Source organism: Protopterus annectens, chromosome 10.part0, assembly GCF_019279795.1.
Source record: "Protopterus annectens isolate FY-2018-M chromosome 10.part0, PAN1.0, whole genome shotgun sequence".
Lineage (NCBI taxonomy): Eukaryota > Metazoa > Chordata > Ceratodontiformes > Protopteridae > Protopterus > Protopterus annectens.
This window is the reverse complement of record NC_056744.1, coordinates 150,288,639-150,314,881: the sequence shown is the minus strand read 5'-3', so window position 1 is coordinate 150,314,881 and position 26,243 is coordinate 150,288,639. Positions and strand designations below refer to the sequence as shown.

At 38.1% G+C, this 26,243-nt stretch overlaps 1 protein-coding gene across 2 annotated transcripts in view; it reads right to left on the bottom strand.

Annotated features, from left to right (window-relative positions):
* The window catches only part of ARSG (arylsulfatase G), a 1,771,349-nt gene that overhangs the window by 698,701 nt on the left and 1,046,405 nt on the right, over positions 1 to 26,243 (bottom strand). For both annotated transcript variants that reach the window (XM_044085120.1, XM_044085118.1), the window contains exon 9: positions 8,738 to 8,846. In XM_044085120.1, coding sequence (XP_043941055.1) covers positions 8,738 to 8,846 — 109 coding nt within the window. The remainder of the gene's footprint in view (positions 1 to 8,737; positions 8,847 to 26,243) is intronic.

Here is a 26,243-nt window from a genome sequence, read left to right as displayed (position 1 = left end):
ATTGTTACTTACTCAGTGGTGGGGCGTTGGGTGATTGCCGGGCCTCCTGGATCCAAAGGTTCAGTTGGTCCTGCTTGCGTCTCTTCAGGTCCGCATGGTGGTGACGGACCTGCTCACCTGTCCTTGGAATTCCTGTGGCACTGGTGAGTTCATGAGCCAACTGGTCCCACGCCTCAGCCCTGTACGCTCCCCAGAGGACCTGGCCCTGCATGAGTTGGGCCTCATGGTTGTGGACTAGGAGCCAGGCCATGTACCTGGACTCCTCAACACCCCACCTCTGCGCTCGGCGACTACCCTCTCCTACACCTGACATTCTGCCTGCAGGTCTGTTCTACAATCGTTTATGCTGTGTATTCCGCCTATGGGGCTTATATAGTCCGTTTTCCACATATCTGTGATTGGCCATTTTGGAATTGTATCAACTTCAGTAAACCTGCATTGTCATGCTGTAGTTTGTATTCATTCCTATATATGAGCTATTATTGCATTTCTAGGTACTGCTGTCATGGCTTAGTGGTTCTGTACCTTGACTATGGTGTATAGTATCCTGGGTTCGAACCTGGCCACTGCTTTTTATTTTTCATGACTGTCTAGACATGTTGAGGGGTGTGTCTGTGTAAAGGCAGTTTTGATACGGCTTGCTCAACGTTGCCCGTCGGTTAGCTTGTTTGCGGTGCGCAGCTCCAGCAAACGGGTACGCTGGTTTAAGCCTCATTTGGCTATCGGCACGCATATTCCGCTCAGCTCAGTTAGGGGCACATATATTTAGCATGGTAAACCACTGCTCAGCTACGGGCACTCAGTTTGCACCAGTTGGACCAATGCTTATCTACGGGCACATACACTCACTATGTTGAACTGTAGCTCAGCTATGGGCACATCTGTCAGTTTATATTCATTTCTTAGCTCACATTTATTCAATATAAATGGGCTATTTCATTGCATTTTACATATATTCTGGTTTTATGTGTACATATGTGTCAGGGACTTGTTTCCTGCTTATTTTGCAAAAAAAAAAATTTTGTGTTGTGGGGGCTCGAACCATGAATGCCTGCTCTGCAGCCGGCATCTCTACCGCTACGCTATTGCTTCCTGGCTTATTTTGCATATTTAGTTCTTATATGCTTTCCCATTGACTGCTAACTGTAGCTGCGCTACGGGCACGCCCGCGCAAACGAGCGCATTCACGGTTAAACATTGTTACAATTTAAAAAAAATATGACATGTTCATTTAGATTGTTTTATGTTTAATAGTCTGTAGGGGCATTTGTTGTGTTGTGTTTATTCACATTTCCGTGGACTCTGTTGTGGGTGTCTACTTTGGACACCTTTACACTTATGGGGGCGTGTCCGCTTGCAGGGATCAGCCTATGGACACGCCCCCACATGTCTTACATGGACCGTGTTAGACTTAAGTGTGATTCAGCATGCTCTCATGAATATGCAGAGCATGCTGACATCACTCCGTTTAACTGCAGCCTCCGTGTATGAGTTATAACTCTTACACGGAGGCTTCGTGAATCCTGCCCTGTATCTTCCCATTATATATATAAAGTTACTATAGCAGTTGTTTAAAAATTATTTAAAATTATTTAAAAAATCTAGCCCTAATTCCATATTTCCATAGCCATCTTGTGGCTAAAACCTAAAATCACAATTTAGCAGCCCTTAATTTAAGAACTGAGGAAATGGAAATCATGTCATTCAAACCAGGTAACTTAGTGGAATCCAAAATAATCTGCCAGTACAACTCTCTATATTCGAGTTTGGCTTCCCACATGCCACCTCTTATTTCCTTTGGAATAATTTCTAAGACAAAGAAAAGAAATATAGCCTGGGAACAAATCAAAGTATGTCTAAAAAGGGCATTTTTGCTATTTTGTTTCTTTATTTCATACAAATGCTCATATATACGTTTTTTTAACTTTCTCTCGGTTTTTCCAACGTAGTAAGAACTGCACAGTTTACATATAGCAATGTAAACCACACCAAAAGTATTACAGTTGGAAAAACTGTCACTAGTAATCTCCTTGTCTCTTGCTGTAATGTAAATGCTGGTTTTATTAGCTATATAGGGGCACTGTGAGCAGGATCCACATTTAAAAGTAGCCACTCTTTTTAAAGATGCACTAGCCTTATTCTGTATACCAAACTCAAATAATTGTTTAAAATTTAAGGCTTTCCGATAAGTAAACTTCAAAGATTTATTTTTGAATACATTTAGATCGGAAATTTCCACAAACCTGTTCCATTCATTAAAAATAACTTCCTTAATTGCAGCTGCATCCCCTGAATAATCTAAAATAAATGCATCATCCCACTTCTTAACCTCATTCATGTGGGTATTTGTATCTCCTGCAGCTTGAATGGTTTGTCCTAAAATAGGGGCAAATCTATCTTTTCTTCCCTGGGCCACTAAATCAAACATCTCCTGTAATAACATATCGGGGTAACCACGTCTGTTAAACATTTCTAAAACTTTACCACTTTCGATGATGAAGTCATGGTCGTCTGAAGTCATTCTACTAACTCTTACTAACTGTCCCTTAACCAGATTCTTCTTCTGGAAAAAGGGGTAGCTACTCTTGAAATGTAAGTAAGAGTTGGAGAATGTTTCCTTATGGTAAATACAAGAAGAAAAGCCATCAGCTCTTTTGGAAATGAAAACATCCAAATAAATGAGGGTTTCTGAATTATAACTATAAGTGAAATCTAAAAAGGTGGTGGAACTTTTTAAATAATCTAAAAATTCAATAAATCTTTGATATGTATCTGTCCAAAATATGACTATATCATCCAGGAACCTTTTATATAAAGACCAGCACCCAACAAAAGGACTGTTTAATACGTATAATTCTTCCCATCTAGACAAAATTATGTTCACGTATGTGGGTGCACATTTAGCCCCCATTGCAACTCCCCTCTTTTGCTTAAAAAATTCTCCTTGGAAAAACATATAATTGTTGGTGAGAATTGTGTCCATGAACATTAAACAGTTCCTAAAGTCGTCCCCTGAAAACGATTTGTTATCCCTCATACTATCCTCTAGCCACGGATCCAAACAAATCTACCATGTCTAAAGTAACAAAGGACAATTCTGAGGAAAATAAATGAGGTTGAACACACCTAAGAAAATCCCAAGAGTCCTTTAGTACAGTTGGACCCTCATAAGAAAGCTTTTTTAGTTTATCATCCACAAATTTGGCCAGTGAAGTAGTAGCAGAACCTTCCGAGGCCACAATAACTCTGAGAGGAGGGTCCACTTGGTCCTTATGGACCTTAGGTATCCCGAAAACTGAAGGGACCCTGGGATGTAAGTTAATCAAGAAATTGTAGGTATCCTTATCAATAGAACCCTCCAATAATAAATCATACAATAACAGCTTGATTTTAGAATGTGCCAAACTGACCTCGTTGACAGAGGCCCGTGAGTATTTGGAGGTATCATGAAGTAAATCCTTCATTTTGGATTCATAGGTTATGAAATCCATCAATACTGTACCTCCACCTTTATCGGGCTGCATAATTCTGACATTCCTGTTATTTCTCAGTTCGTTTAACACTGCTTTTTCACCCACTGACAAATTAGGAAAAATCCTGTGCTGGCTTACTACTTTCCTAATTTCCCTTTCTAGAATTATATCCAAGTTTTTCAGTTGTGGATGTAAAGGTGGATTCATAGTGCTTCTTTTCCTCAGAGAGCCAGTACCCTCTATTTCAATTTTGTTTTCCTGAAATAATAAAGCAAATTTCATTTTTCTTAAAAATAACTTTAAATCTACAATTAATCTGGGTAAACTGGCCTTTCTAATGGGAATAAATTTAAAACCCTTTGATAATAAATGAAAATGTTCCACTTTTACTTCTATATCACTATAGCTGAAAATCTTGTAGTCATTCAATGTATAAATATGACCTTGTTTTGTTACTGGAGTGTTCATATCTAAATGAACATTCAATGATAATTCCATCTGTAATTGTTCTTGTACTGTGGATAACGGACAGGATTCTGGTTGCGAATCCTGTCCGATCTCCATAAAGGGGCAGGCATGTCCATTTCAAAAATTTCAGGTTGATCAAAAAACATATCCTGCCCCTCTAGATCTACATTCTGTCTAGGAGAATCTACAGGTCCATTGTCAGTATGGTAAAAGGCTGCAGTAGCAAAAGAATAAGATGTTTTAGGTTTAGGATAAGCCTTACCATACTTATAATCCCTTACATCCCTCTCTAATTTAGCCTGCTTCCTTTTCATGTTAGTCTTACATTTTGACTCCACATCAGAAAAAATGTCATTATATAATTTCTTTTCAGATTCCACCTTAAAAAGCAGGTCATTAATAATGTTTACATTAATTCGCTCTATCTTGTCCAGTAAAATTGTTCTAACTCTTTCGTTTTCTTTAATTATAGAACCCACAACATCAAAGCCACACATCATAAATCTTAATTAATTCTGAATGAAATTCAGAACCTTCAATAACGTTGTTCGGAAACTTAACTATACGAAGAACCTTAGGTACAATTTGTTTGTTTAAACATTCCCTAAGGAATGAACAATCACAACCAAGACGCTTGTATTTCTCTACCAAAAAATATAATTCGTCTATATTCTCCCTGTAAGTATTGGTTCTCCCCTCGTGATGTCCAATACTAACAGGAGATTCTTATAACAAATAATCTTTCTCTAAAAAAGTTTTGAAATCAAATCTGCCATTTGCAGATGAAGAAAAGTCACCTTGACAATCTGGTGTAACAGCGGACTGTCTGTTGTTTGGTGGCGCCGCACCATCTCCTCGATGGGTAGAAACTGTTGAACGCAAAAGACAGGGAAATTCTGAAAAATCATCATTGTTTGAAAGCAAATTGTCATTGGAACTATTGCCACCATTAGTTCCTCTCGCAGGATTACACATCTGCTTGGAGGTTTTAGATAATTTATTAGCATAAGTTTGTGATAAACTACCACTGTTTAACGCTGAGGCCAAAGTAACTATAGAAGAACAGGCTGGCGTCAAAAGTTCAACCAGCTGAGAAAGCTGGCCAGTAACCTTACGAAGTTCACCCTTCTCATGTGAACGTGAAATATCAAGAGTGGTTTCACCCTCTGGACTCTCCGCCATCGCACAAAACCAAAACCAAGTCAAAGGATGAAAGCAAGTCAAACGACAACCAAAACCAAAAATTAAGACTTGCAAGGAGTGTCCAAATAGAGGTCAGAAACCAGGATTCCTTCTTAAAAGGATCTTTTATTGAAAATCACAAAATAACGCCAAACCAATCTGTACGTTTTCGACAAAGGCAAGTCTTCATCAGAAAGTGATCTTAAACAACAAACAGAACATTTAAATAGCCATTCAATTTCATGATGCAATTAATTGATCCAATTACAGTCTAACCAATAAAAATCTCTGGTACTAAAATGTCTATTCAAACTTCTTTAACAGTGCTATTTATGTAAAAGTTTATAAGTACACGGAATGAAATTTTTCAAATACACAACATAATTATTCAAAATACATATAAATTAGTTAAAAATTGTATCTTCCCATTATATATAAAAAGTTACTATAGCAGTTGTTTAAAAATTATTTAAAATTATTTAAAAATTCTAGCCCTAATTCCATATTTCCATAGCCACCTTGTGGCTAAAACCTAAAATCACAATTTAGCAGCCCTTAATTTAAGAACTGAGAAAATGGAAATCATTGTCATGTTTTTTACTAGCTTTGTTCCTTTTCAAGGAATACACTGGACAAAAAAAAAAAAACACTCAATGGATCATGCTTCAGTTTTGTTCTATTTGCATTACTGACCAATAGATGGCATTAATGATGCCCCAAAGGTGCGTACTGTCTAATGCCTTAATTACTCCCATACCGAATAGATTTAAAATTAAGTGATATTTTGTTGTAATAAAAATTAATTTAGAAGGTGAGGCTTGGGAGCCTAATTTCTTTAGATCTTCATGAAGGCTATACTTTTTATATCCTTTCTGAGTGTTTGACGTATAATAGCACCACTAACATTAATGTTGCAATGTTTATAATAGCAAGAGTTGGACACCATCCAGTTCTCATTTCTGAAGTCATGACAGAACAACCAGCTTACTTCCATCTACTAATTAATGAATTTAATTTCTGAGTCATCCACTTTGTATTTGATGTTGCTAATATACTGTGCACAAAAACAACAACAGACAATATTAATAGTTGTACATATCTGCAGGCACAGTGAAAAATTCTCACTGAATAATAGGAAAAAAGGTGATTGGACCAGTTGGACAGGAAAACAAGAAAAATGCTTCACGGCTATCAAATGATAAAATCCAGTGTATACCAAGATTATATATTCCCCATTCTGAAGGAGGTAAGGGCCTCCTTGAAATTCATTACACATATAGCTCTGCAATCATCTGACTGCACACATATCTGCTGACCTCACCAGATTCAAATGTAATGAAAACTTCAGCTCCAGCTTTACTCCTCTCTACTTCAACCTTCCATCATGCAATATCATCAAATATAACTCCCCCTACTATCACTAGGGAACAGGTCCTTAATGTTCTCTCTAAGACCAAGAACACTGCATCAATGGGCCCAGACAATATCCCAGGATGCCTTCTAAATAGCATGAAGCATGAACTATCAGGGCCTCTGGAATTACTATTTAACTGTAGCCTCCAAAAAGGCTTCATGCCTCATGAATGGAGAAAGGCAACAGTCATCACTCTGCACAAAGGTAGGCCATCTACAGACCCATAAGTCTCACTAGTTTTATATGTAAAGCCATGGAAAGAATTTTCATGGAGATGATCAATAGAGCTATAGTAAACCTCCAGACACTGGACCCAACCCAGTTTGGTTTCGTAAAGGGCAGATTATGCCTACTCAACCTGGTGGACTTCTTTGAGAAGGTCACCAAAGATATGGACGAGGGCAAAATTGTTCACACTGCCTACCTTGACCTGGCCAAGGCATTTGACACAGTACCCCACTTGTGCATTGTTGTCGCACTCAAGAGGTTAGGTACAAACCAGTATGTTACCCAGTGGATAGCCAAATGGCTCACAGACAGGACCCAGGAAGTTAGAATTGGGGAGTCCATCTCTACAAAGAAGCCTGTGACAAGTGGAGTCCCTCAGGGATCAGTCCTTGGACTGCTCCTTTTTGGCATTTACTTCTCAGAAGTCGAGGTCAATGTCAATGGTCTCTGGCTAAATAAATTTGCAGATGATTGCAAATCAGGAGCTGTCATTGAATCTCACACCGACACAAATGTTCTCCAGGAGGGACTGATGCAGACAAACAACTGGTGTCAGAGTCATGGACTAAAACTAAATGTCAAGAAATGCATAATAGCATCCTCTGGGAAGTTATCTATCCCTGGTAACTATCATATTTACAACACACCCCATAGATCTGACCCAGTAGTCAGGGACTTAGGGACACATATAGATAGTAATCTAATTTGATCATCATGTGTCTACAGTGGTGACAAAATCATTCTATGTTGCACAATATATAAACAAAGGTATGGCATCTAAGTCCAAGGAAGTCATTGTTCCACTGTATTCGGCATTCATCAGACCTATCCTTGAGTGCAATGGCCCCTTTGGTGTGTACCTCACCAGGCATAAACAACAACTGGAATGTTCACAGAGGTTCCTCACTAAAAGAATACAGGGCATAAGTAATATGTCCTATGCAGACTGCCGCAAGGCCCTATCCCTGTATTCTGCCTCCTAAAGGCTTTTGAAGGGAGATCTATGCCTGGCATAAAGGGCATTGTCAGACCCCACTCTGATAGACCTCCTGCATATCCACAAAAAAACAGTACCAGAATTACCCATTCTAAAGACTTAAACCTTGCCTGTGATATAAACAGGACCTGCTAAAGAGATGGGTATGTATCCCAGAGACTACCCCGTCTATGGAACAGGCTCCCTATCCATGTGAATCAGAGTTCCTTCCTAATCCAATTCAAGTGCAATTTGGACAATTGGATGGAAAACCAGAACTTCATCCCAGGTTTGGCACCTATGTCTCTGATGCAAACAGGTAACCTGTAAATGGTTCATCTCCCAGGACCATGCTTACACTTATCAAGGGTAACAGAACTCGTCAGAGATTTGGGATGCATGGCTAGGCTTAAAAAGGCCCTTGTGGTCATTAGTCTAGTAAACACCTATGAACCTAAAAAAGAATTTACAGTCATATTGAGATATGATACTGATACATGTAACTCCATATGAATTGCAGAAGGAATCATTTCTGGGCACATTGCTGGTGCTGTGAAGAGCACTTTTGGCTAATAGGAATTGAAACAATACTAATTTCATGAACTTTAATCATACTTTGACTTAGGAATGAGGTCCATTCCCATCATAGTACCAGAAACCCAAAAGACTTGGTGAAAATAAGCAGTGGTGGAGCAGTTAATGTTGTTATCTCACAGCAAGAGGTTCTCTGGTTCAATTCTCTGCTGGGCTGCCTTCTGTGTGGAGTCTGCATGTCCTCCCTGTGTTCGTGTGGGTTTCCTCCGAGTACTCCGGTTTCCTCCTACATTCCAAAGACATGCATCTGGAAAGTTTCGCCCCAGGCCTCCACTGAAAACAGGCTCTGTCCTAGTCGGACTTTCCTGGTCAACAAATGTTAAATAAATAAATAAATAAAATGATGAATCATTACACAACACATGAACAAGACAACTTTTTTTATGCAGCTACCACTCTTACCTTAGTAAAGCATGGCTTGTTACATTAGCTGGAATTCTACCAGGCCAGTAAGCTACTGTAGGAACTCTATGGCCTCCTTCCCAAGTCGTCTTTTTTGCAGAACTGCCACCTGAAATGAGGTAACATTTAAGAGCAAGTAGAAAGGTAATTGTCTTCTACATGACATAATTCTCAACCATTTTGTTTTATTGAGATACAATATATACAAATACTTTTTTAGCTAGAACAAAGCATTTTGTTTGTTTCATTCTTGCATATACTACAACTATAAGCTCTAACTCTCACTCAGTATTTGCACCTTTTGAAGTCAATTTAAATTTAAATTGAATTTCTGAATAAAATGACTTCTGACTCAGAAAGTAAGTTCTGATTGTGCTGCACCAGTTTACATTGAACATATCATTCACAACTGAAAAAAAAATAAACAGTAACCATGTTATGAACTTTGAGATAAGATTTCATGGGAGCATGTCAATCCATTTGAGGTGATTTCAGCAAATGCAAAGAAACTGAAGCCAGTTCCCCAAAACCCACCTTCGATGAAAGTGGAGATTGCCTTCTTCATCACTGTTGTGTGACTTCAGAGTTGGTATATATAATTCTATGGCGTGTTGGGTTGGTACCCACTCACATGGGAGGTGCAGGGGGCTTTCCCCCTGCAAAAATTTTTTTTTCAATGTTCTCTGAAGGCAGATTCAGTGAAGTGGCTTTAGTTTATTTACATTTGTCAAAACCACCTTTGATGGATCAACATGTACCAGATTTCACATGTTTTTACCTGTGCATCAAAAAAAAAAAAAAAAAAAAAAAAAGAAAGGAAAGACTCTTGTCTTATGCCTGCCATTAGAAGCAGTGGGACATGAAAACATTTCCAATGTGTCTTTTGTACTAAGAAAAGGGGTATATGGATGCGGTATTCTATTTGATTATACCAGGCACAACAATAGCATTCTCCCAGTGAGCTAGATATGCTCATGCAGTTAAAGAACATAAAGTCTGACATAACATGGTGGCATGAAGTATTTAGATTATTTTGTTCCAAGAACAGTCCCATGTCAATGACTATCATGTGATGCTGTAATGATGACTCAGTGGCTCTACCCACCTTCCATTCTCAATCTCAGTAGTTCCTGTTTGTTGAGACATGGAGACGTACGTGTAAAACACAGGTATGAAGCAGACTCATCAAATCTAATGTAACCAAATCCCAATAATCAAAGCTAAAAACTTCAAAAATCATTCTGTTAAAACACTGTTTCATCAACAATTAACCAAAATGCAACAATGTAAGTTGCTATCCCCAATGTGTTTTGTGGAAAGCAATGCTCTCACACCTCTCGCACCAGATAAACCTAACTGCACCCCAAATGTAACCAAAACCACAGTATTGACTCCATTCCAAACCCTAGCTATAACTCTGAAGTCACTGACTTGCTTAAGGCCTACAGCAGATACATTCATTCAAATAGTATTTTCTTTAGTGTAACGCTCACACAAATTAAATGTTCACACTCTACAACACTGGCACAACTCACCTATGACTAACAGGTCTCAATCAAACTGCCTCTGAAAAGGTACCAAGCCTGCTCCCCTCCCATTACACTAACTCTTATGGATCCTATTGCCTTCTACTTGCAGACTTGGTACTCCTTGGCAGACTGTTTTCCTCATTAATTATTTGTCTTTCTGTCTGCAATGGTTAACTGTGATGATTCATTTACTTTGACAGTGCCAAGAACTCTGTTACAACTGCAATGAAACAATGTTTTAACTTAATGGGCCAGATTCAGTAAAGTTTGCTGAATGTAGCGCACTATGCCAATACCAGAGGCAAAATTGTGGATAACAATGTAATATGTAAATATGCCACAGTGAACTCCAAATATCTCGGCACACAATGGAGTATCTCAGTAGTAACCGCATACTGCACATTACTTAAAAGTAATCCATAAGTAATGAAAAATCACTGTCAGAGCATGATGCACATTAACAAAGTTATGGAAACATGTCACAATGTAAGAAGCACGGCAGGCATAAATAGATATCATAACAGAATCTCTCCAGTAAGCTTAAAGACAACTATGGAAAATCAGTATAAGTCCTTTCTTATTAAAATTTGTTAGCTATCACTTATGGATTCCAATGGAATCTGAAAATGTTCTAATAAAAACTGAATAAAGACTAAGGGCAGTCACGGCCACAACACCACAGTTAACATTAGCTAACAATGGGTGCAGGATGTGTGGAGAACAAAGGTAATGCACATACCCAAGGAAATTGGGAGATGGAAAAGAAGATCTGGGGTATGGGTGAAGAAGAGGGACTCACATGAAGTATTTTGGAAGAGGAACATCTGAGGGAAAGTCAGAGGGGAATGGGTAATTTTTTATTTTTTTGGTAGGAATAGGTTTCATTTTTTTTATTTATTTTTTTTAAATAGAAAGATAATGATATGAAAAGAGGAGGAGAAGGCAATCACAGCAGGTATATTCATAGAGCAGATATCACAAAGCAAGATAGACAAAGGTTGGAGAAAACATTAAAGACAGGTAAGTTACACAGACAGCACAATGTACAACACAGGCAATGGAAAGTTGTCAAACAGGGTGGGGATGCACCAGCCATTGTGAAATGCAGAAAAACAAATCTACTTATACACAATCACATTATGACATGTTGCAAACTGTGTGGTAGTCATACCTGGATGTGTATGACCAATGGTAGATGTGTGCTGTAGATTAATAAATGAGGATCACAGTACACATTGGGTAAATAAACACATATCCAACTAGTCAGTCAACAGTGAGAGTGTAAGCCAAGTGACATCACACATAAGTAAATGCAGATCTAGGACTGTTAGATAATCTCAGAAGAGGACAGGATAGAACCTCCAGCCATGCATGCGATAAGCAAATAACCAGGACAGTGACAAGCAGCAGTAATGCACAAAGCAGCAAAATGGCTGCTAAATGCACAAGTAGGTATACATGACCCAAACAAATGTGTAATAGAATGCATATATGTGGCACACATATGCCATGTGAAGGGCAGCACGCAGGCGTAGGTGTATATGTATGACTGTCAGTGGCCTAAACAGATCATACAATAAAGTAATGTCAATACATATACACACACCAATGACATGTAGGAATATTTGCCCAAATCTAGCACTACAGCTTAAAAATATCAGGTTGCGCACATGAATTTCAACAGCATACAATGGTTAACACACAAGCTTAATGAGAACAAGGCTGTATTGCAAGCAGTAGACAGCAACTTGTGTGCAGATATCCAGTATCTGTAAAATGTACATAAAGTTGGCACATGTTGACCATGTCAGCAACATAATACATGACAATGGACAATAATTGTAACAAAGGCAAACATATCTGCAAAATACATTATGTGAATACGAAGGTGGAAGGGAGGTGGACAAACTGGGTCCACCGAAAGGAAGACAATGATAAAGCAGGACAAGGTATGGTTACATATTTCAAATGCATGGGTACACCACAAGGGATGCTGCTAAAGCCACCCTAAAATACATTTAAGCAAATGGCAAATGTATGTCACATAGGGAGACTGCATTGCTGATGTCCACCAAAATGAACATGTACAAATCACACATACATAGTAATGTGCAGTCATGTAACATCAACAGGCATAGGCACGCAAACTAAGAATTTCAGTCACATGCACTTATACCATTATGCCAATGTGCAATAAATAACATCAGATGTATGCCATATACCCTGGCCTTTACTGAGCAGAGGACACTCCTGTGAGCATCATTACAGCACATCAGTGATAAGTCAGTGAATGCTCACATGTCAAAGGTACAATGGTGTTTCAGTATGAATCAGACTATGTGCAGTGACATGTACAATCATCAGTTAATGTGTACAGATATTGCTGGAAGATGTGAACTTATGTGAACAAGGAATGGATATGGAAATGTAACATACAGCAAACATGGCATACTGTATTGTTACTGAATAAATTATCCTTACTATGATGTATACATGAATGTTAAATTGGTGCTTGATATAGGCAGAAAAGAGGGCTTCCCATAGGTATGACATACCCTTATATGACCCCACATGGCGTCAACATTGCCAGCACATGGCACACAACATAACATCATGCCAGTGGGACAACATGACAACAACAAATCATATGAGCAATGACATGTCCTTCTGTTGCACATGCATGACATGGCAATACACAAATCTTAACCATACCACTATGGTAGTGCTAGACTATGGACATCATGTGTTGTCTGTCAGTTTCTCTCAATAAAACACATGTTTACAGAGTAATTGTTGCAGCAGTAGCTGCAGGTTAACTGCCACAATGCATGGACAGCTGAATGTGGAAGGAAAGTGCAATGTGTTAATGTGTGTCATGCACACACCGAAACATAATTAAATGTCACACAATGATATATAGATGGTATCTTTGCACATATACACATAAGCATGACAGCTACATGGTATGCATGCACAACAGTGCATATACAGTACAATCAATTATATAGCAAACAGCATGTTGGTAGAATAACATGATTGGAGCACATAGACAATACTTAGGGACTTGAGGGACCACCCTGATGGGGAAATTGCAAATCATCTCTCGGGCTATCTCCTTGAATAAGTCATGTATTTCCCATGCCATGTCCTGGAAAAAATTCCCCATCATATCCCTCATCTCTGTTCGAAACACATCAGTCACAGCCTCCTGGATCTGCTCCCAGTTGTTGTTCCTGGAGTTGTCTACTCAGTGGTGCAGCAGAGATGATGCCTCATGTAGGTGCAGGTCCAGCTTCTCATTGTCATCCTCATCATTATCATGGTCATCATCATTTGAGGACTCTGGCTGTGGCCTAGCATGCACTCATCATCTACAGCTAATTGGCGATTGTCCATGGGTCCCATGCTCTGTCAAGATGAATCTCAACACAGGACAGAAATTACACATGCATACCTGATACTAACCATCTGAATAACATACCCACAGTGATGCAATGAACAGGTAGAGAACAGTCATCATGAAAAGTTAAAATATGTTATGACCACAGTCCAGTGTACCACCATATGTGGCATATGTCAGTAGTCAAACCATAGCAATGAAAGGCAAATGTCTATTGGGTTGCACATTTCAATGATGATCATAGCAGAATTTAAAATGAAACTGATGTACCCATCTGCAATCTAACATACATTAATTAACATAGGTTCATAGGTAGGTACTAGGCTATTGGCCCAAGGGCCTAAGTAAGCCTAGCCAGCAACATTCCATCCACATGTGAGTTTTGCATCTAAAAATACAAGGCCGAAGGTGTAGTAGCATACATTGAACTTCTTATTTAATACACAGTTCAAGTTGAAATGGTGCAAACATTAGTAAGTAGCACAATTATAATCAACAGAATTGCTGCTAGTGAATAGCTTCTCATGCATACAGCATCTTCCCTATATCACTTTGTCTATATTTATGGACATGTCCAATGACAGAACATATCAGGGACACAGTATCCATCACACAATGTGAGCAGTTCAATCAAGGCTGTGCAATGACATGCATACTACAGCTTACCAGTGGAAATCATGACATGGACTGAACAGTTGTTTAATGGCCAGCATTAAACATGGCAAACATGGGTGGCCATGGTGGTGCAGCGGTTAGTATTGCTACCTCACAGCAAGAGGTTCTCCGGTTCGACTCTCGGCTGGGGTGTCTTCTGTGTGGAGTCTGCATGTCCTCCCTGTGGTCGCGTGGGTTTCCTTTGGGTGCTCCGGTTTCCTCCAATATCCCAAACACATACAGTAGGTGGATTGGACACTCTAAATTGGTCCTAGGTGTGAGTGTGTGCGTGTGTGTGCCTTCTGTGGAAGGTTGGGCGCCAGGCTGGCAACTCAACACCGTATAACTCCAATGCCAATTATGAGCGGACAGATGATCTGCTGTGGTGACCCCTAACCGGGAAAAGCCGAAAGAAGAAGAACAAGATTAAACATGGCAAACATAAGCAAAGCAAGCTCATGTAACATATCCTGACATTTGAATGAAAGCGTGCCTGACACTGCCTCATGCAACATTATCACAACTGAAATTTGACAAAATAAAAGCTTGAAAACTACAAGATGACATTATTAGTGTGACCTGCACTGTTTAATAACGGTGTTTGCCTCAGTAACCTGTCCAGCTGAGTGTCTGTCAGGATTTCATTATTTCCATTCTTTTTCCCTTGCATGTCTACCCTGAGCAGATGTGTCTGTGTGTGAAAGGACACTGTAGTCTCTGCATGTAATGAGTCATATAAACAGCCACATTGTTATAAGGAAGATAAAGTGAGATGACAATATCACAGAAAATATACAAGCCATATGACAAACATCTTAGGCAGCATGGTTATTTGCTGACTGCACATCAATGTAAGGAATACAACAGTAACAAATATTAATAATGTTCAGTCATAAACACAGTTACAGTCTATGACACATGACAATGTAGTATATGTTTTAAAAACATACTGTATATTACAACTGTATGCATAACCTAGCCATATTTATTAGCAATCATTAGGCTTCAACATGCAAACATCCTGATGCTTCTTGCTGATTAAGAAATGTTGCAAAGAAATGCCTATCTGCACAGGTATCCCCAAACGCAGGATACAAGTATGTCATAGCAAAAACACCCAAGGTGTTGTAGGCAGATGCAATACCAATGCTGAACTGAATGGCATGCCACAGTCTATCAATGACAGTGTAAATGCTGACACAGCAGATACCCACTCAGTCTGTGAACTGACAGACTATGCACAATAGATCAGTCACTGGGAACCACATTTACACATACAAGTATGTCAACACATGCATTATAAGCAGCAGCAGTCAAAGTGCTTAAGACTTGTATGCAAAACAGCCACCTCAAAAATGTGTGACAGATACACAAACCTGACTGTCATTTAGATTGTGACCTACATTTCAAAAACTATCTTCAGAAAACATGGCTTGTTACTAAATGATCCATAAACATATTTGTATGTCAATCAAACTTGTAAGCACTCAGTGTGATTATTGCAATTACCTTACTGATGCATGATGGGTATTCTGGCATTCTAAGCAATATACATGATAATGTAAAAAATAGGACACGTAACAAGGATCAGATATACTTTATTTAACAAAACAGAAAAATTAAGTGGCATACGTCTCTCCCTGTGCTGCTCCTCCAGCTTGTGCATCTGATCAATGCAAAGTGCACGATTACAGGTCCTGTCCTTGTCACTCGAAGAAAAGAAGACAGCAACTATGAATGATGTAGTCCTCAAATAACAGGGATATACATTGGCCAGGTCAGGTTCTAAAAAATTTACTTTTGAAAAACATCAGAGAATCACCACATTCTTTTTGCAATGTTACACACACAGGTTTTTACATGTTTGAACAGAGCTGAACACAGATCGGAAAATTTGAGATTCCAACCTGCAACTCTAATCTATGTCCACACTATAACCCTCACACCCTCACACCTACCTACTCAGCTAATCCATCTTGCCTGAGAGTGTGTCTTCTGAATGCAGTGAAAAGACTTGGGTTTATGAATTGCAGGGATGGGTTACTAATATGGATTACTGCTTAGGATTTCAGAAAATAACAATGTGTTGGGTACTTAGGTAAATAATTTGCAGGAATTAATTCATGTCAGTGCAGTGGTCACAAGCAGTAACAGCAAGCAGTAACAGCAAGTGAAAGCCTTCATCCCTCTGACAGTGGGACGGTGTCATGTATCATATAGCTTCTGTTAACAGAGACAAAAAAGATGCTGTACAACAGAGATGCAGTAACGTATGTGGGAGGACTACATTTACAGATCTTCCTTGGCAAAGTGCACATCACAGATCAAATGCAAATATCACTGTATCTCCCTGTTCTACATTTCAGCTGCAAGTCTGACCATCTGACTCCCTTAAAAGATAAGGAAATGTGTTTGTTGAAGTGAATTTAATAATGAATGACAAAATTACACTTAATAGCACCTTTGCAAATAATACCATATCCACAAAACTTTTTGTAGGACAGATAACAGTATATTGTAAGCTTTACATATAACCCTGTACGTAAAGAGTTGCTGTTATAAGAACATTATGGATTATGAAGATATTCATAGAAATTTGATGAATTACCGAGTTATTCTTAAGCAAGCACAAAATAACCATTAATATTAATAAGCAGTTATGTAGGGAAGAATATTTAACGAAGTGTGAAATACACAAAGATAACAATATAATGATAGGTTTCTCCGACAAGGAGTTAAACCCATGGCATGCCAAAATATAGGCATGCTGGCCTGTATCTTTATAGGCCAAACTACTAGCCAGCACATGTTTCTTCTTAACAAACAGGTACTGCAAGTGTGTATTCATATTCCTGTGGATAATGGAGGAATAAGGAAACATCCGACACATAACCGCTATTGACCATTATAATCTAAATAAATAACAGTTACCAATCATAAATGAAAAGGTTTGCGTAGGCAGTCAGACAGGCATACCCTTAGCTTAAACAAACAGGGCTGCAATAAGAATGTTCAGTTTAGTAAGAGGAAGGAAGTAAAGAAGTTATTTATGAGTACACAATACTTTCATATTAGAACAAATAACTATGAATGCATGGTCAGCAGCAGCCTAGGCGTTACAGGCGTCAGTGATACACAATTGTACTGGATATGTAAAAGTATGTCATTATATGTTGGAAAACAGATGCACATTTGCAATGTTCAGTATTACATACATTAGAAACATTAGTAAATAAATGAACAGCATGTGAACAAAACCCATACTTATAAGGAGAGTATTCACCACATCTTTTTAATTATCTAGATGAGCTAATTGTAGGAACAGCTAGTTAATGGTTATAAAAACCATATCTCTGACATATTTCGAACACAGCTACATCTCAAAACTCTATAGGAATGCTTAGGCATCCTTAGTATTATAACACTTACTGCAGGCATCAACCAGCTCTCTCCTTACCTCGGGGACCCTCCAATGAAGCTCCTATACATCCATCTGATGCAGATCACCATATCAGTGGTAAACCTGCACTCCAGTCCAGTAGATCACCGTATGTCAAGGATGCTCCCTCACAATCTGGTTGCAAATGTTGATCATCCCAAAGTTCCTTGGCCTGTCTGAGTCTGGCTCTCATTTGATGCTCCACACCAGCAGATGGTTATCATCTGAATAGTCTCCTCCTTGATCCAATTGGATACGCGAACACATTGAAGCCTTCTGGAACTAACCATCTTGATAACGTCGAACACTCCAATGGAAAATGTAGTCAGATCTGAAAATTTCTGACTGAAGTCTGACTCAGTTCACAGGTAGCAATGGTCTGATCTGTAAATGTATCAAAATCAATATTTAAAAGTGGCACTTATGCCATGTTATCAGATCATTGGAAGATAATGGGCATGTGCTACACATAGTACCGTTTATCAATAACTACTGGTTACTTTTGAGGAGCACCTTCCCATTAGGCTGAGCTATTGGTTAATGTGCCTAATTTCCAGAACTTACATGGACGTGGGCAAATGGGATTCCAAAATCTGTAATTTTAATGAACCTTATTAATTATGTAGTACACAAATGTTACTTAAAATATGGATGCACATTAGCTGCTTTTTCTTTCATAGTAGCTGATAAGGTGAATTGGCACCTGTTAACATTTCTGTTTTGGGGAATATTAGCTCATTATGTATCTCTTTAGACTGATCTTTATGGAAAATGCGTCCATTATGACAAATGTTTGTAACTTACTGGAGTAGTGTTTGATTTTCCTGTATGCATATAGGTGTTGAAATCTGCATCAAGGGCATGCAGTAATTTCCTATATGCAGTTGTATAGACAGATTTACAGGGTGACGTCATACACTCTGTGGTATATGTACGGAAACCTACGGATTCCAACAGTATCCGTATGTACGATGTATTCCTTTGGCTGTTACGGATATTTACTCATTGATGTTTCTTAAAAAAAGTCTTATAACTACTTGGTCAGTACAAAAAGCATCCATACTATTTGTGACCTGTTTACAGATACTGAGCTTTTCCGACACTTTCTGTAAATTGTTCAATTGCTAATTTACAGATATCACTGCTCATTGATAATTAAATCGATCTTGTCTGTTTAAGCTGCAATTGTATTACAACTACAGCAGCACACATTTCTGTTCACATTTCTGTAATATTTTAATGTAAAATTTCAATGTTAAACGTTAACAACATGAATATAAGGATAAATGGATGTTTCTCATGCAAATCTAAGTTGTTGTTTACTTAGCGTTATGCAATGTCCTGCTTTTTATGTAGGAAAAACAGCCAGAGAATTAAGTCGTACAATTTATGAACACAAATATCCTATTAGTGTGGGTGATGAGAACAATGTTCTCAGTAAACATTACAATAGTGAGAAATGTAAAGTTGATTTCAAAGTTGTTACTGATCATGTGTCTAAGTTTGATAGTTTGTTTGATCCTGAAGAAGATTCAGACTGGAGGAAGTATTTATGGCAGGTGAAACTTGATGCCTACTCCCCTCCAGGTCTGAATGATAGTCTACTTGAAGAGAAAAAGAAGTAGGCAGTAATTGATTAATTAAGATCATGTGATTTTAAAGGGTTTTAAATGGAGTGCTTTTTGTAACAACATTCAGTCTGAAGAAGTCTTCTGAGCAAGATGAAAGTGCTTACTGTAACTGAACATTTGAATAAGTGATTTCTGTTTTTTAAGCTATTTTTATAGTAGTTCTGTGAAATTTTATGGGTGTTTTCATCCATTTTTTTTTTTGTTGTATGAATGCTTTTCAGTGGCTTAATGGCTTAAACCACTATATTTACTACCGATTGTAAGGTGAATGAGGTTAGCTGTGAAGAGTTCCTTAAACAAAGACTGGGTCAAATACATTTCTCCCACAGAACAGAACAAAATGTTCATGCTTGTTCATACAGCCTTCATAAATGTAGTATGTATTCTCCAGAGTGGAAAAAGGTATCTTATAAACAGCCTCACTTTTCTGTATCAAATTCCTGTCTGAGATCTGGACCCAAAATATTGCAAGAGTCCATTTGATTTGTACATTTAGTAAACTAGAAAATCCATCCTTTGAAGGGATCACTCAAATAGAACAAATTTATTAATTACCTGTTATTGTTGGTCCTGTTGGTCTCCCAATGTATGTACTGACATCAGACTGTTGTGGATAGAGGGAAACAGCTCTACAGAGTTCAGACTGTTTATTTCTCCATGTGTGTGTGGGATCTCACATTCATTTTGTGTGTGTGTGTGTGTGTGTGTGTGTGTGTGTGTGTGTGTGTGTGTGTGTGTGTGTGTGTGTGTGTGTGTGTGAGTGTGTGTGTGTGTGTGTGTGTGTGTGTGTGTGTGTGTGTGTGTGTGTGTGTGTGTGTGTGTGTGTGTGTATATATATATATATATATATATATATATATATATATTTACTATTGTGTACATGACTCACAGGCAGTCGAGTCCTTGTATGCTCAAAAGCATTCTGAGAAAGTTGCAATGCCAAATTCCAGTATACCTGACACAAACACAAAACCTTGAAACTCCTTACTGTTTTAGACACAGGAACAAGTGTTACCACAGGTCCAGAAGGGGGCCAGGTTGGACAGTCGGTAATGTTGGTTTTCGACATCACAACATTCACAATGCGAGACTCAGCCAGGTGGACTTGACCAACTGTGAGTAGAGTACATGATTGTAAACAATATATGTACATACACACATACAGACATATTTATTTATTTATCATTTTGTTGACCAGGAAAGTCGGACTAGGACAGAGCCTATTTTCAGTAGAGGGAGAAATGCTCCAGACACATGTCTTTGGATTGAGAGAGGAAACCAAACTACCCGGAGAAAACCCACGCGAATGCAGGGAGAACATGGAAACTCTGCACAGAAGGCACCTCAGCCAAAAATCGAACCAGAGAACCTCTTGCTGTGAGGCGACAACGTTAACTGCTGCACCACTGTGCCACCCATATATACAGATAGGGATTCACTTCAGAATCCCGAATTTCCGAAACATTGAATTTCATATGATCGAGACATATGATTGATGTTTTGGAATATCAAGATTCAGGAACAAATCCAAAATAAAAAAAAAAATCTTTTTAAACATTTCTGCACCCCCCCCCCACACCTCCGGTACTTAAATATACCAACTCCAAAATCGCACTACAGTGAGGAAAAGGGAAATCTCCTGTTCCACGCTATATGCAGATCTCTCAGAATTTCAAAGTTCTAAAACTTTGATCATATGGTCTCGACAATATGAATTTTCAAAGTTTTAGGATTTCGAGATTCTAAAGGGAACCCACAGATAGATATATCTCAAAAGCAGGGTGAGAGAATGCTGTCCTCCATGCTCCCCTTTGTGCGACTACATCTAGTCGTGAAGTTGGTTTCCTTGATGTAGTTACACAAAGAAAGCTTTGACAAGATCAGTAAGTTATATTTTAGATCAATTGTTGATTCTGAATGAGTTAGCGTTCTTCAAAATTACCATTGAAGACTGGTCTAAACTATGTTCCTTTTATAGAACCTGTATGATCTTGAAGTACTGAAGTAACCCTAATTGTGTCCCCACTGTGAATATTAACGTCCATAACTACTTCAAAGTCTGCTTTAGAAATGGTTATGGGGTACATACCTTATACGGAAGTTGTACTTGTCAGGTATAAGCACTGCAACAATTAGTGATGATTTGTGTGAAGGAAAAGGATGTCAATTTTTGTGAAAAGCTGCTATAGCAGGTTATAGCAGGAGGACAATTTTATTTAAAGAGTTTAGTAAAATTAGATTTGGCCTGCTTCCAGACAAAGGGGGATGGAAGGGGTCATGCAATTTTTTAAAGATTTACTGCTGCCTTCAGTACAGACTGTGTGATCCGAGTTGTAAAATTTGAATCTGAGTGGGTTTGAGACAGGTGAGTAACAGATTTCTTGACAAATAAATAAAGGCATTTATTTATCTATTTGACTTTGTCAAGTGGGTAAGTAACAACTGTTTCTTTCATTATCCAGGCCATGAGGTAGTAGCAGCTTTTCAAAACAATATTTATAAAGCAGATTACCTTATGAGTTCAGTTTCAAACCAATATTTCCATTTAGATTATAGTATAATCAGCATTTAGACTTGTAATTCAGTAAACTACTAAGTGCTTTAACAAGAATATTTACACAAATGACTCTATTCTGTACAGGAATACTAGCATTGATACAGTTCCATAACTACTATTCTTTGTGCTTTTTATATGAATGTCATTTACAAAATCTCTAACATTATATCCGGAAAAGTTATTATGAAGAGAAGGTATATGTGGTCTATATTAGAACATCCAAGTTTCAAAACTTTGAATGTTCTAATATTGAACCCTATTCAGCGAAAGCTGAAAACATCGAACATACAGAACAGCGAATTTTTTCCTAGGGAAAAAAAATTTGCTGTTCCAAAACACATACACACAACACAAGCACACCAAACAAACAGCAATCTGCACACATACACCTAAAATCTTACATCTAACCCTACACTAAACTATACACACACCACTAGGTATCCACTTACCTTAACCCAAACCCTAATCCTACGGTTCGTCACTATCGCACACTCACCTCACCTGTGCCCTAACCCTAACTCACCTACCCCGCCCTAACCCTCACGTCCACACAATCTCACACTTACCTGAGCCATGGCCTACCCTAACTCACCTAACCTGCCCTAACTTTCATGTCCACACAATCGCACACATACCTAACCCACGCCCAAACCCTAACTCACCTAACCCATCCTAACCCTCACATCCACACAATCGCACACATACCTAACCCATACCCTAACCCTAACTATCCTAAACCACACTCAATCGCACACTTACCTGAACCCGACCCGTAACTTTCCACCACAGTGCTGAAATACCGAAGCAACAGAAACGGACAACCAAATTCTTTCCCTAGGAAACAATTCAGTTTTCTGTTGCTTCGATATTTTCAGCTTTCGCTGAATAGGGTTCGATATTAGAACAGTCGAAGTTTTGAAACTTCGATGTTATAATAGAGACCCGGTATATGAAGGTTAAAGTAATAAATTACATTACATTTTGTTGGGAGAATACACCTTCCTATGCAAAGAGTTGATAGAAGCCCAGTCTTTCCATACAGTTTTGCTCATTATACTGTCACGATTATTTATTTATGTATTTATGTATGTATTCATTCATTCATTCATGTCCTGTAGGATACCCTATATGAGCAATGGGTATAAATAGTTTAAATGTCCTTGAATATAACTATCCCATCTCTTAAAGCTGAATTTTTTCCAATCTCATTATTGTAGAAAATTTCCTTTTCATATGAAATGTTAGGTTTTATGCAGTGTTGTATTTTGTCCTATCAGTTTTCCTTCTTTTAGGTTCTATTTAATTTTTGGTGAGCTTTTCCTATAATACCACCTATGTAATTTTCAATGCTAAACATTTGGAGTTGGATTGTGTAGTTTCATAACAGCAGTTAAATGGAATCCCCTAGTAGTGAAATATGATTGTTTAGATTCTGTTTTGTCATATATGACTGGAGTTAGAACTGCTTTCATTGATACATATTAAGCTTCCAATCATAAATGAAAAGGTTTGCGTAGGCAGTCAGACAGGCATACCCTTAGCTTAAACAAACAGGGCTGCAATAAGAATGTTCAGTTTAGTAAGAGGAAGGAAGTAAAGAAGTTATTTATGAGTACACAATACTTTCATATTAGAACAAATAACTATGAATGCATGGTCAGCAGCAGCCTAGGCGTTACAGGCGTCAGTGATACACAATTGTACTGGATATGTAAAAGTATGTCATTATATGTTGGAAAACAGATGTACATTTACAATGTTCAGTATTACATACATTGGAAACATTAGTAAATAAATGAACAGCATGTGAACAAAACCCATACTTATAAGGAGAGTATTCACAACATCTTTTTAATTATCTAGATGAGCTAATTGTAGGAACAGCTAGTTAATGGTTATAAAAACCATATCTCTGACATATTTCGAACACAGCTACATCTCAAAACTCTATAGGAATGCTTAGGCATCCTTAGTATTATAACACTTACTGTAAGCATCAACCAGCTCTCTCCTTACCTCGGGGACCCTCCAATGAAGCTCCTATACATCCATCTGATGCAGATCACCATATCAGTGGTAAACCTGCACTCCAGTCCAGTAGATCACCGTATGTCAAGGATGCTCCCTCACAATCTGGTTGCACATGTTGATCATCCCAAAGTTCCTTAGCCTGTCTGAGTCTGGCTCTCATTTGATGCTCCACACCAGCAGATGGTTATCATCTGAATAGTCTCCTCCTTGATCCAATTGGATACGCGAACACATTGAAGCCTTCTGGAACTAACCATCTTGATAATGTCGACACTCCAATGGAAAATGTAGTCAGATCTGAAAATTGCTGACTGAAGTCTGACTCAGTTCACAGGTAGCAATGGTCTGATCTGTAAATGTATCAAAATCAATATTTAAAAGTGGCACTTATGCCATGTTATCAGATCATTGGAAGATAATGGGCATGTGCTACACATAGTACCGTTTATCAATAACTATTGGTTACTTTTGAGGAGCACCTTTCCATTAGGCTGAGCCATTGGTTAATGTGCCTAATTTCCAGAACTTACATGGACGTGGGCAAATGGGATTCCAAAATCTGTAATTTTAATGAACCTTATTAATTATGTAGAACACAAATGGTACTTAAAATATGGATGCACATTAGCTGCTTTTTCTTTCATAGTAGCTGATAAGGTAAATTGGCACCTGTTAACATTTCTGTTTTGGGGAATATTAGATCATTATGTATCTCTTTAGATTGATCTTTATGGAAAATGCGTCCATTATGACAAATGTTTGTAACTTACTGGAGTAGTGTTTGATTTTCCTGTATGCATACAGGTGTTGAAATCTGCATCAAGGGCATGCAGTAATTTCCTATATGCAGTTGTATAGACAGATTTACAGGGTGACGTCATACACTCTGTGGTATATGTACGGAAACCTACGGATTCCAACAGTACTGAAAATACCGAAGCAACAGAAACGGACAACCAAATTATTTCCCTAGGAAACAATTCGGTTTTCTGTTGCTTCGATATTTTCAGCTTTCGCTGAATAGGGTTCGATATTAGAACAGTCGAAGTTTTGAAACTTCGATGTTATAATATAGACCCGGTATATGAAGGTTAAAGTAATAAATTACATTACATTTTGTTGGGAGAATACATCTTCCTATGCAAAGAGTTGATAGAAGCCCAGTCTTTCCATACAGTTTTGCTCATTTTACTGTCACGATTATTTATTTATGTATTTATGTATGTATTCATTCATTCATTCATTCATGTCCTGTAGGATACCCTATATGAGTATTGGGTATAAATAGTTTAAATGTCCTTGAATATAACTATCCCATCTCTTAAAGCTGAATTTTTTCCACTCTCAATATTGTAGAAAATTTCCTTTTCATATGAAATGTTAGGTTTTATGCAGTGTTGTATTTTGTCCTATCAGTTTTCCTTCTTTTAGGTTCTATTTAATTTTTGGTGAGCTTTTCCTATAATACCACCTATGTAATTTTCAGTGCTAAACATTTGGAGTTGGATTGTGTAGTTTCATAACAGCAGTTAAATGGAATCCCCTAGTAGTGAAATGTGATTGTTTAGATTCTGTTTTATCATATATGACTGGAGTTAGAACTGCTTTCATTGGTACATATTAAGCTTTTCTTTCGGCATTAACAGTGGCACATTTTTGCTTTTGTTTTGAAATATTTTGTGTTTGGCTTTATATTTTTTATTAAGGTTACTGTTTGTTATAGTTATTTTGCATTTAAATATTTAGCATCAGAATGTAGTAAATGCAGTTTGGGTCTTTTTATTTTGTAGATGTTTGTTGTTACTCCCCTGTTGTGTGACATACAGTTAGTATGTCTACACAAGTGCATGTGTGTTTGTGTGTGTGCTTGTGTGTGTTTTATCTGCCAATACTTTGCTTTTTCATATTTTTCTATATTTGTTCAATATTTTGGATCCAGTGAAAGCATAGTCACTGGATAGTGGCTATACTGGATTACACTGTGTTGCCAGTCTATCTGTAGCAGTTGTCTGTGTAGAGTTAAAATTAATATTATTCTTGGCTGGGGTGCCCTTAGTATAGAGTCTGCAGTACCACCTTGTAAAGTTATAGAGTTTCTTCTGTGTTGTTTTGTCTCCTAGCCTGCAATCATCAGGCCTCTACAGTAGCACCCTTTTGGCTGGGTGCACTGGTTTTAGCAAACATCTTACAGATATGCCCATATGCAGAATAATGAACCTTCAAACTGCACAGAGGTGTGTGCCATATGTGAAGGAATGTGTATTT